Source organism: Ambystoma mexicanum, chromosome 10 (assembly GCF_040938575.1).
Source record: "Ambystoma mexicanum isolate Mex_15411 chromosome 10, UKY_AmexF1_1, whole genome shotgun sequence".
NCBI lineage: Eukaryota > Metazoa > Chordata > Amphibia > Caudata > Ambystomatidae > Ambystoma > Ambystoma mexicanum.
In genome coordinates this window covers 641507456-641520457 of record NC_090932.1, presented here as the reverse complement: position 1 = coordinate 641520457, position 13002 = coordinate 641507456, and the positions used below count along the sequence as shown (strand labels likewise).

General features: G+C 45.0%; 1 protein-coding gene across 1 annotated transcript in view; it reads left to right on the top strand.

Annotated features, from left to right (window-relative positions):
* The window catches only part of ATP6V1H (ATPase H+ transporting V1 subunit H), a 478140-nt gene that overhangs the window by 393555 nt on the left and 71583 nt on the right, over positions 1–13002 (top strand). The window contains exon 12 of the mRNA XM_069618225.1: positions 466–567. Coding sequence (XP_069474326.1) covers positions 466–567 — 102 coding nt within the window. The remainder of the gene's footprint in view (positions 1–465; positions 568–13002) is intronic.

The following is a 13002-nucleotide window of genomic DNA, read 5'->3' as shown; positions in this document are numbered from 1 at the left end:
ATTGTTAGTCATTAGGTTTAGTCTCCCACTTGTAGCCCTCGTAGGTGACTTTGGAAAAGTATTCGAGAAATGTGCTCTTCTGTTCAAGTCATAAAGTTTTCTAGGACTGAGGGACTTCTTAGTGTCATTATCAACATTCTTGTAGTTTGAGTGCTATACTGCTATTATAAAACTAAATTTAAAAAAAAACAATTTTAGTGATGTGGCCAACTATTTAAAACAAAGATTTCAAGCGGAGGCCATTCTAAACGGAAGGTTCTCAACAAGGTGCATTAGATATCGATGAAGGCAGACCTTCAGCAACGATGTCGATTTAAAACATGAATGATAAAAATTGACTTGATGCTTAAACAGAGGTGCTGTTTAGATACCACGAAGACAGTCGTAGCTCGATGTAAGATGAGAAATACAGCAGCAATGTCAACCTAAAATAAAACATGACCTCCTTTTTTATTTCGTGCATAGAATTCTGACAAAGCTGCTTGAGGTGTCTGATGATCCGCAAGTTTTGGCTGTGGCAGCTCATGATGTTGGAGAGTATGTGCGGCATTACCCGCGAGGGAAAAGGTAATTGGCACAGTCTTTCATTTTCCTGGAATGTAAAAGGTAAAATGATTATTTATTTTGGGCATTCACAGCTACTATTCTGGCAAAGCTGAATGGAAGTATCTAATTTTTTGCAGCTCACACACCAGTTAATATGGAAACAAACATCGAAGTACACACATTTACATTGTGTCTGCACATTTATATTTTAATGACGGACTTCCACAATGTCGGAATACATATATAGTTTAAAAGGTATATATTGTTCTATAGTTGATATAGTCTGTGTATTAATATATTTGCTTCCTTATGAAGAGTTATTAGAGCAAGGTGATACATGGACACCCCTTATACTTGATATTATTTTAAATAGTGGTACTGTTTTCAATGTACCACCTTTAGTGCATTAAGTTACAATTGGTATTTAGTATTGGGTTCACACATTTTATTTATGAAGGGGAAACTTCATTTAAAGCTGTGATTAAGATTGATGGATAAGCTGCAAAGAATTTCACTAAGTATGAGCGTAGGAATCCATGGGTACCTTTCTGCTGGACTACACATGCCAGTAATGTTATGAATTTGCGATATTAAACTTATTAAAGATGTCAACAGGAACAGTTGATGAGGTTAGGGCTGGCTTTAGAGAGGGTCAGACCAACTTCGCTATGTGATTAAAAGTGTAGCAAGTAACTGCTTGATTAAGGTGTATATGATTGTAAAACACCTAGTCATTGCAGCAATGTATTTTTATCCATATCTCTGTATTTAATTTGTACTGTTCAGATATTTAACATTTTGAATGATTCTCCTGCAGCACTCTTTTTCTTCCTGCGACTCCTATCTCTCCGGCACCTATGGGTGATACTGTTATAACTCCTGTTTCCAAGCCCCCCCCCGACCAAAGAGTGTGGGAGATTCCTTCACACACTGTACACAAGTTTGTTACTAATGATACTACTAACAGGTTTTTGCAAGTTTGCCATTTCCAAGCATTGTGATAGTATTGAGAAGACTTCGCTTGGACTTCCTGGCAGAAATTCGTGGCCTTCATCCAGATTTGGTGAGGAAGGCAGACAGGGAAACCAGGCCCTGCACTGTCGTCGCTGTCGTCCTCCTCTTCAACATCCTCATGGGCTGAGTATAAGGACTCCTGGTCTTCGTCCATGGACGAGACCGCCATGGCTGTGGGGCGACGGCCTGTGAAGGCTGCTTCGAGACCTCCTCGCCCCCTTCATGCCTACCCCTTTGGGTCCTTAACTGGGGCCTGAGCTGGTTTCCCCCCTTCTGGCGTGCCAGTAGACTTTGCCAAAGTCACTGTGACAGTGTCGCACCTGGGGGGGTAGGGACCCCTGAGCTGCGGGGGCTACCTTCGCAGGGTCCGTGCCCTTAGCTGTCATGGCAGTAGCAGTCGCCAACTCCATCGCCGAAGAGGTCTCAGCATGTACTGATTGGGCCTGCTTGGGCTGTTCGGGTCCTTCCCTTATGTTCGCGGCTTCTCAGATTTCTCGCGTAGTTTAGCCAAGGTAGATTTCGTCTTCAAAGAGGAGCTTGGTTGCCGGCTGGCAATGGAGGCGGAAGGTGATGATGATCGCGCCATATCCACCTTGGGACCCACTTCCATGGCAAACCCGGTGGACTCGGACTTGCGGCTCTTGGCCTTCTCTTGGGCCCCCACGGATGAGGCGCCCTCAAAGAACTTAGAAGAAGACCCTTTCTCGGACTGGCCAGTCCTGGGTGAGGCATGACCCTGGGGTCAGAGGCCTTGGCGTTAAGCTACGCCACAGTCTACTGTGCCTGTCCCTAGTCATCTTCTTGGAGAACCCAAGGCATATCTCACACTTCACTTCCTTGTGTTCTGGGTGCAGGCAGTAGAAGCATTGCAGGTGTAGGCCGTATTTGGTGCAGGGCCTGAAGAGGGCCTTCCCTCCTCCTTCTCCATCATGGTCGGAGGGCACAAAAAGGCCTGATGGCCTTCTCGGATCTGTAATTGTAATTGTTTATTTGTACAGCGCTTATACACAAGTGAAGTGCTTCAAAGCACTTCAAGGAGGGAAGGGAGCATGGGAATACATTAGTCATTCTTAGGCCTTGCAGTTTCCGAATGAACTAACAAAAAAGTAACTAGCATAGTAGGCCTGACAGCATTTCTCCTAGTGCAAGTGCATGAAGTGTATCAGGCGCAACCAGATTAGGGAGGGGAGACAAAGGGGGGGGCCAAGACAGAACTTACTAGGCCTAATAAATTCAGGTCATGCAAGTGTACAGGCGGAAGTGCTAGGTAGGGGAGAGGGGGGAACAAGTGCACCCAGTCCAGCTGGCCCTGCGTTAAGTGCAGAGAGGTTACCGCTCTCATGGAACGCATGCTGAAAGTGCAATAGTGTTGAGGATAGTGCAGAGGCCCGTAGGCAGGTTGAAAGATTGGCGGGGGAGCCTGGGACCTGTGATGCTCTGGAGGTGAGCCAGGTGACCAGTCAGCAAAAGCTGAACAGAGTTAGGGGAGAGATGGAGGAGTGAAGCTGGAGAGAATGAGAGAGGAGGTTAGCAAGGGAGAGGGAGCGAGAAAGAGGAAGAGAAGAGGAAGGTCTTGAGGCGTTTTCGGAATTTAAGGAGCTCCGGCTCAAGGCGGAGAGAGGCAGGGAGGCTGTTCCCGAGGCAGGGACCTGCAGAGGATAAAGATCTACCCCCGAATCTCTGCTTGGAAAAACTGCTCACACGCAAAGAGTTGGAGGAGGCCGAGTGGAGGGCTCTAGAAGGAGAGTATTTAGGAAGAGAGTATTGTAGATAGTGCGGACCCGGGCCGCAGATAGCTTTGTGGACTATACAGAGGGTCTTGAACTTGATTCTAGCAACCACGGGGAGCCAATGGAGGAATTTCAGCACCAGAGAGATGCAGTCCCTGGGCTTGAGGCCTAGGATAAGTCTTTTGGGTCTGTTCTGGATGAGTTGTAGAGAACGGAGAGTAGAAGTAGGAAGGCTGGGAAAGAGGCTGTTGCAGTAGTCCAGCCTAGAGAGAACTAGGTCTCTGGAGATGGTGAGCATTTGGGGGAAGGTGAGAAAAGGTAGAATACGTCTGAGGAGGTGCAGCTGGTAGTGGGACTTTTTAGAGATGTACGAGAAGAGAAGGAGAGAGTGGAGTCAAAAATGACCCCCAGATTGTTTGCTTCACTAGCAGGTGAGGGCTCTGGGCCAAGGGAGGCCAACTAGTGGGAAATTGGGAAAGCGGGGGAAGGTGTTACGCTCTCCTGGCTCCCACAGGGGCGTCGGTCGGACCCAGACTGCTGCGGCCTCCACCCACGTGATGCGTAGTGCAGCAATGACTTACTGGATCTGCCCTCCTAATCTTGTCTGCTTTGCCCGTAGAAATATTCTCCTTATATTCTTGAATGATGAGCTCTCTATCCTGCGAAGCACGCAGGGGCGCGTTGATGACCAGTTACTTCACTGGCCTGAAGATATTGGAAGAGTTGTAGACGAATCCTGACTCCAAAAGGTCCAGACGAAGAGCCATAAATATATAGTTCGTAAGAGTTCAAAATGTCTGGAATTCACTCCTGTCCAATTCCTCTTTTATCTTGCAGCTTTGATCCAATAAGAAGATTGACAGTTGAAAGCGCTCCGGTAAAAGTCTGAGTTACCCAAAACTGTCCGGTAAATAATGCCAAGGGTTAAACTTGCTGCTTTCTCCTTATCTTACAGATGCGGCATTAGAAGATGTGGCGTGCTGAAGAATTATACCTCCGGCGGTAAAATCAGATAAGCATATGGCGGCTAAAGAGATTGTCTCTGTCTGTTCTCTCTGCTCACCTTGTTGTCTCTTGTCCCCCTTAGGTGCCGGGATTCGGCGATGTTAAGATGGAGACAGCGCCGGATCGAAGAGATGTTGCGTGTAACGGTGAGTATGGCGCGGCGCTGCTGCAGGCGATGCAACGCGTTTAAAACAGTCTTTCCTCTGGTTTGAAGATGCGATGAATCCGGAACCAGGTAAGAAATCAGTTAATACTCTTGTTCTAACCTTTGCTTCTTTCCTTATTTCTAGGTGCTCCAGGTTCGAGGCGGGCCTGGCAGAAGGCTGGATGCTGCTGCTGGCACAGTGAGCGTTACGCTGCTGGATGCAGAATAACGCGAAGCACGTGCTGCTCTTCGGGCGTGGTTTAAATAGCCCCCAAAGTAGTCCCAGGTAGGTATTCCTCCCCGACCACACCCGAGTAACAAATAGTCCTTAAGGTAAAGTAGTCCCTTCCAGGCCTCACATGGGCTTGGATCTTCTTGCAGCATGGTCTGCATCAGGTAAGTGTGCACCTATGAGCCTGGCGCCTATGGCGCCAGGACTGAACCCAGACAGCCCCTAGCAGGGGTTGCTGGGTTTTCTCAAGGCGACATGATGCCTGCTCCCGGACTGATGGACGTGGTCTGGATGCCCGGGGGTATGCATCATGACAGCAGGGGTCCTAATGAGAATGATCTCGGTCTTACTGGCAATGTGGCATAGATCGTTAGCAGCACACCAAGAGTGAATTGCAGACAGTCGGGTATGAGCGAGGAGGAGGAAGAAGCAGAGGCTAGCCTGAAGGAGCGCTGTGTGTCATCTGCATAACACTGAATGTTAGAGGTGAAGATAGAGATCCTGTGGGCCAGAGGGGCCATGTAGATTAGGAAGAACCACAGCGGTGGGCTAGATCCCTGGGGGATGCCACAAGTAAAGAGTGATAGAGGAGAGAAAGGACCCAAGTTCCACCTGGGAAGGACGGTCGGAGAGAAAGGAGGCAAGCCACGCCAGAGCCAGATCTGTGATGCCCAGGGTAGATCACGATGTTGTGGTTTACTGTGTCAAAGGCAGAAGAGAGATCGTGAAGAATGAGGACAGAAGGTGAGTTGGAGTCAAGATTTGAGAGCAGGTTTTCACTGGTGTTCAGAAGAGCAGTTTCCATGCCTCTGGATGCTCTAAAGCCAGACTAATGGTCATGGAGACAACCAACCGATTCAGTATGGAGGGTAAGCTGAGAGATCGCTAATTTCTCCAGGAGTTTGCCCAGGAAAGGAGTGATGGAGATTGGGCGATAGTTTGACAGGGTCAGTAGAGTTTTTGAGAAGAGGGTGCACAAGATGGTGCTTGGGAGAAGTGAGGAAAACTCCAGTGGCGAAAGAGGTTGCAGAGGTCTGCCAAAACTGGAGCAAGATAATCAATGTTGTTCTTCATGGTTTTACGAGGGCATGGGTCAATCTGTTGGAGGAGGCTTTCATGGACCAGACTTGTCTTGAGACCTCCTCGGCTGTGACAGGGGATAGGGCGGAGAGCAGATGTTGGGCGGGTGGTGACGGGGGGGTGACAAAGGGGAGCCCAAGAGATGTGGGTGCAGGCGAAGGTGCGGGGAAGAGAGAGGATGTCCTCTGTTTTAGCAGTGAAATGGGCAACCAGGGCTGAGCAAAGGGCCTGGTTGGGTGCAGAAGAGGATGAGGCTGCTGTAGGATTGGCCAGTTCCTTGCAGACTTTGACGAGTTCAGCCATGTTAGATGCAACTGAGATGTGGGCTTGAATATAGACTCTTTTCTTGGAGCGGATGCAGTGTCTATATTGTCTGTGCTTCTCCAAGCAGTGGATCCCATAAGTTTTACCTTGTTCTCGATACCTAAAATCCAGGCAATCCAGCATTGAATCAGAAGTCGGTTGGTTTTGCATCCGGGTGCTGCAAACAGTCCTCATGTCTGATCCCTCCATGTCCTCTTGAAATCCCACCCACCATAATACTGATTTCATCTGCTGGTTGTCATGTCTTTCAAGTCATGCTCCAATGCCTTTATTTTGCCTAACCGATACTAAGCATTAACTTTGTTAATCTCCTTAAACTCCCCTGTATGTTCCTGAGACCTGATCTGCATCAGCCTTTACTCATGTTCCATTTTATCCCACTAGTTCTCCAGTTTTAGGACTGTTTATCCTGTTTTCTATATGTCTTTGAAGTTGTCCTAGCAGTTATGCATTACACATCCATAATGGTGTAACTGAAAGGTCAAGCTGAGTATGGAGAGCCAGCCTCATGACTTGCAAACCATGATGAGGGTTACTGCATTAACATTTCCTTTCCAACCGTTATCACCAGAAGTGGAAATCCTTGGGATAGGAGATTTGCTTGTGATGGACAAACCAGTACCCAGTCACCAGACAAGCTGCCACTGGAGAGGAGAGATGGATGTAAGAGCATGCTGTGAGGTATTGAGGGGAGCAAGTGCGTCAGAGAGCAAATCAGAAGGTGTAGGTGAGGTCCCCTTAGGTATAGAACTGTTGCGACCCTTCGAGGTGGTAGATGAGGGTGCAGCATTGGAGATTTGAACCAGCACTTTAAGACAGGGGGGTGGAGAAAGCATTTTAGCTAGACAGATAGGGAAGCTCAGGCAGCCAAACTCGTGGTGGAAACTCTGGGGCTCAATTACCCCTCATTCAGCCCTAACCATCACTACTATCCAGATCTAACATGGGGGCACATGGAAGGCTCTGAGACAAAGATGATGTGGATCTCCCAAGAGTTGAGGACAAGAAGCAGAGGACCTGAATCTTCAGATCAATGAGCCAAAAAACGAATGGTCGGGAGTCTGGACACCTAAATCCCCTAGACTGTTAGTGACTAAGAAATATTACTGTGTCCTGGGAAGTGGGCACCTGAAACCCATAGACTTTCAGTTCGACACAGAGACTTTATTATTGAAACTTGTAGTTATTTGGTCTGAAGGAACGCTGTGCTTTCATTTCTGTTTACGTGCCGGAAGCCACTTATCTCCCAACAGCACTGCGAGCAGTTTGGAGCTCTTGCTGTATTGGGAGATCGGATCCGCTTCCTGGAGGAGGCGGGGACTAGCTCTGTCACGTGCATGATCACATGACCATCGGCGAGGCATAAAGAGACGGCACAACCACCCTTGCAGCGTTAAGTCCTGGAGGCAGTAAGGGCTGGAGCCGCTGTTGTGCTGTTTTGCTGTGACCTGTGAATGTGCAGTGACCCCATGAGTTATTCAGACGAGGATTTCAAGTTGCTACTTCTTTTAACTTAATATTACCAGTCTTCAGGGTAAGGGGGGGAGAGTCGGACTCTGGCAGCTCCTTAAGCTGTCGGGCGTTCCCTACCCTGAGACTGAGTCTCTCCTCTGGTCTACGCTGCTCTCTTGGAACTAGTATTAATTTTATGATTTCATTTTTTGGAACAAAGAACATTTTTTGTACAATACATGTACTTATATTACTCTGATTGTTGGATAGATCCATATCTATTTAATGGTGCTATTGGGCAGTGTCTGATGTGTTTTAAGCTGCTCCCTGTGTTCAGTGTATTTTAAATATTCGTGTTTTTTGTATTATAGATTGCATCATATGATATTTTTTCTGTAATTTTTACATATTAAAACTCAGTCTATGAGTTTGTTTGCACTCTCTTTATCCTAAATCTAAGGTTGCTGTTACTCTTTTGGTTCTTCTACTCTTTCTTACGGGCTCTTGTCACATTTGAATGACACGAAAGGGACTTCGGAGCCAGGCAGCTATGGAGGTTTCCCTTGATTCTACTCCTTCAGCTGAAAGGGCTTTCTCATCTGCCACAACAGTTTGTATCCAACCAGTCAATTCCATTCCTGCCTCCCTGGATATCCCACAATTTACATCAGTGGATGGTTCCCAGGATTCTTCCTTTCTAAAATCCTTGGCCCAGGCCCAAATTCATTCTAGAGATAGGTCTGAGGTACTTAACATCATGGGTATTAATCTACGTACACCAGTTAATAATAGCTGCATCTTTCATGGAAAACAAGATATTTCCATAGATGCACAGGAAGAACATCTAGCAGCCTCTATAGCCTTTAATTTGGAAGAATGGAAGAAGGCTGTACTCTACCAAGGGCAGGAGTATATCTGGATCACACTAATATCATTATGGTGAACTCTATTCACCCAACCCCTGCCCAATCACATTCTAAGCCGCCCCTACCTGCCTTAATGATGGATGATTCTATAGCTATTGCTACTGAATCTCCGCTTACCCTAAAAGAGGCAACTGGTCACCATCTTTCCCCCCTAGAGGGTAATGGGAAGTATGGTACTCCCCCTATTAAATCTCCGCCAGAAGTTTTTTCTTCTAATAGGGGGGCAAACCATACTTCCTCTATTCATGTCAATCTCTCTGTTAACCCTCCTGGTATTCCCAATACTTCCATAGGGAAATCTATAGTGTTTAAAACTCTTTAAATCCTACTCCAAAAACAAAATCCAATATGGGTCCAATATGGGTAATCAAGGTAAACCAATTCAAGGGGAAAATAAATTCTAATTTTTTGGGAAAGAGGACTGCCACTAGTACCCTTGTTAAATCTTCACAATCACTCCCTGCTGTGGCCACTTTGGATCATACCTATCTGGTCGACGTAGTAAAGAAATTAGAGATTGAAGACCGCCCAGATAATGATATTGATGATATTACTATCATAGAATGCGCAGATAAGGCAATAGCTGACAGCAACTTAGATCTCAACTCTATCAATGCAAACAATGTTACTCAACAAATTTGCGATGATTCTTATATGGGTTCTCCTTCTGAACTCACAAATGTTATCGATGAGTATACAGAATAACAAAATTGGTTGAGAGAAAGGGGTTTACTCCCAGATTTAAAAAAGGATCATGCTAATGAGTCTATTCTGCATCATACTCTTAAAGAGGCGGATGACAGAATACAATTTACTCAACCGACACTTTCTGCATTGAATATGGTTTTGAGTTCTTTTGTGAGCCTGTATGATAATATATGGTCAGAAGTTGGATCACACACTCTTCTTCTCTCTGAAATCTACTCTAGGTTAGAGGGACTAGATAGATTTGAAGAGCTAGTTAAAATTATTAAGGAAGAAAATCACTTAACGGCAACACAGTGCTCTGATCCTATTTTCTCTAAACCACCATATGTGGAAACCAATTTGGCTAAAAAGGTCCCTAATGTGGAAATACCTACTCTACAAGGGGAAGCATTAATGTGGGCTTGGGTCTCATTGTGCCCTGTTGTTCCGATAAGGTTATTGGTGATCATCCATCCATGACTCCTTCTTTGACCTCTGAGGGTCCTCAAGAGGTCTTTGTCATGGAGTTAAAACTCCCTATTTCTAATCTAAATGTTATTACTGAATCATCAGAGGAGAAAGTCCAAGAGGGGTTTACTGGTTATCCTCTCAATCCTATTCTTAGGGGCTATCCTCTGCAGCAATTACTTCGGAAATAGCTGAATCACTCAAGGGAGATTGTGTGGCCTTGTCTGTGGATTCTAAATCTGATTCTTGTTCGGAGAAATTACCTGATTCTATCGACCTTACTAAAGAAATGACACACCAAAAAGGTTTTGCTTGCATAGGAAAAAAAAACTTAACCAGCAGATAAAGAAAACTAAAAATCAGAAGAATATGAAAAAAATGTCTTCTTTCACTAACCAATTCTTGAAAAATGTATTTTCAGCAAATGCTTTGGCCTCTGTAACTCCTTCTTTTGTTTCTAAGGGGACTGCAAACCCTATGGAATCAGCGGCCCCTGTGATCCCTGTTTCTAATACGGTGGCTATTCCGGGTGTACTTATTGTACAACCTGCTATCTCAGCTGTACCCGATCCACCTGATGTTCTGGTAGACGGTACTATGATCAATAATATGGTTCCTCCTTCAGCAGTGGGCAATATTGTGGGGGCTGAGGATACTCTTGCCTCATGCCCTTCGGAAATATTTTCAACTCCATCAGAGCCGATTAATATCAACGCTTTAACGGAATCGAATATCGATACCGTTACTAAGCCGCCGGAATCCTCTTTGGCCTTAGAATCCTTAATTATACCTAGTAATTCTATATCTGGGGCAGATCTTTCCCATCTAGAGATTACTACCACTCCGATTTCGGACAATTTGGTCAATATCGATATGGTAAAACATCTCTTCCAGGAGTTTCTCGGTCCTAAATCTGCTAATGAAGTGGTGCCAAATCCGAACAAAAGTCCATTGCAGGACAGGGCTCCCATTATTACTTCTTCTATGGTTTCCCATCCTGCTTCCCTTCCTGGTGGTCATTATACCAATATTGATCTTACAATGGGGGAGTGTGGAACGGGATTTAGACCAGTGGGGGGGTCTCTATGCCCCTAATTCCCTTAATCTAGTTCATCCAACTATGTCAAGTACTGGCCCTTTCACTACCTATGAAGATGCTCCTCCTGGACCTGAATCTGCCCAAAATAGAAACTCTTCCACATTGTGTGAAAGATACCCTGTGGGACCAAAGGCAATCCAAAATAGGACTATACTTAGGGGCGCAAGGGGTAGTGACTTGGAAGCTGACTCCTTAAGTCAGTTTACTAAAATAATCACTGATTCACTACCTCACTTAATAGAGGCTAAAGATATTCCTGTCTCTTTGCAGATTATTAGCCTCTGTAGTCAAGATATACCAGTCTGTCTCAATCGTGGTAATATTTTAAAAATCTTCCACCAACTTCCCTCGCTTTCTCTTATTTCTAGTTAAGATATGGAAAGTGTTCGTTTTCCCATCCAGGGTCGGGTAGATGTGAGTAATTTTCCTCTCAAATCAAGAGTGGTATCAGAATTGATAATCGGGCAAAGGGAAGGTATTAAGCAGCTTGGCTTTGAAGTAAACCTATTAAAATCTAATCAGTTCCCTGATAATAATGGAAGGTGTGAAGAATATAGGGGAAACCTTACTATGGTCTACCATCCAGAAAGAGCCCCACAGTACCAGCAGAGGCAATTCACGCCCAGATTCAATGGAAATACAAGAAACTGGGCCCAGGTTACCTCAGGTCTGTGGAAATTAGTTCTCTTCTAAGTACTCTGAAGTGTCCTCTAAGGTTCTCCCAGCGAATAGTTTCACCTTCCTCTCCTGGAACTCTAGGGGAAATTCTCATCTTTTTACGAACTTGGATACTGTAAGCATGATTAGGGCTTCACACTGTTTTTTTCTACAGGAAACCTGGATGCTCTCAATCCCCGTTCTAGATGGTTTTGATATTTATTCTCAAAATGCTAAATCTAGTCTAGGAGGGAGGGCCTCTGGGGGTGGTCTTATAGGAATTAGAACCTCTTTTGGTTCTAGGAATAAGGTTCTCCCTGATACGCTCTTTGGTATCTTGGCTTTGGAGGTTATCTCTCTTGATCATTTGGTTAATCTCCTTTTGATTAATGTATACTGGCACAAAGGTATCGCTGCACTTGAGCCGTTTTTGGAAAGGCTAATGGGTATGTTACTCTCCTGGAGATCTCTACATCCTAAGGGGAAAGTGATTCTGGCGGGTGATCTTAACTCTGATTCCTCAATTTCTTCTGAAACCAATTATGACGATTTGGGTTTGGCTATGGGGGATGACATCCGCCAAGGTCAGAAGTTTGCTTGGGGTAGACTTTGGAATCTTGCTCTGGATTCGGTTGGTCTAATATGTGTTAATGGTTATTATGATGCTACTTCCTCACCTTCTCCTACATGGCGTAGAAATGTGTCAACATCTACTATTGACTATGTCTACGTAGATCATTCTCTGTTTTCTCTATCATCTGAAGTTGAGGTTTTCTTTAATCCATGGAGTGACCATGGAATACGGTTGGTTTCATTTCTCTGCCCTTTTCCCATGAAGTTTCTGCCCGCTGGGGGGCCTTGCCAACTTAAAACCGTGGGACAAGGGACAGGGGTACGTTGGTCACCTACAAACATCAACCTACTTAACTGTAAATTGATCTCCTCTTTTAATCATACCTCTTTTTCCTGGAAATTAGCAGTTTTTAATACTGTCCATTTTGACAGTTTTCTTAATGCTCTCCATGGCAGTATCTCTGGTTTACTTAGGAAGGGTATCCCAAAAAAATCTCATCCACATAGGTTTGATTTAGAATTGGCTAAAGAAAAGGCCCACATCCGGAAACTTATTAGAGAGGCACAAGCTCTAGACACTGAGTGGGGTAATAAAAAAGTAATAATTAAAGCTATCCGCCAAAAATACAAAAATTACTGTAAATCAAGAAAATCTATTATGCTACAAAATGATGCGGAGCACATGCTTTAAGTTTTAATGAAAAGAGATTTGAGGGCATTCTGGGTTATTCTCTCTAGTCAAGATGCTGTCCCGGATACTGATCAGTTGAATGCTATCCCAGAGGTTCAGTGGGTAGAGCACTACACTGATCTGTTCGATACAAGGGGAGAGGGACTAAAATTATGTAACTCTGGGAAGAATGTAGTAAATGACTCCTGGAAGCCTGTAATTGATTATGAGACAATATTTGGTCTTATTTCTAAAATTAATAAATCGAGGGCCCTGGGGCCTAATGGTTTAACTCACAACACATTAAAAGCTGAACCAGAACTTTGGGCCAAGCTCCTTTCCCTGTTATTTCAAGATGTTGTTAACTCTGGCAACGTACCAACCAGCTGGCAGA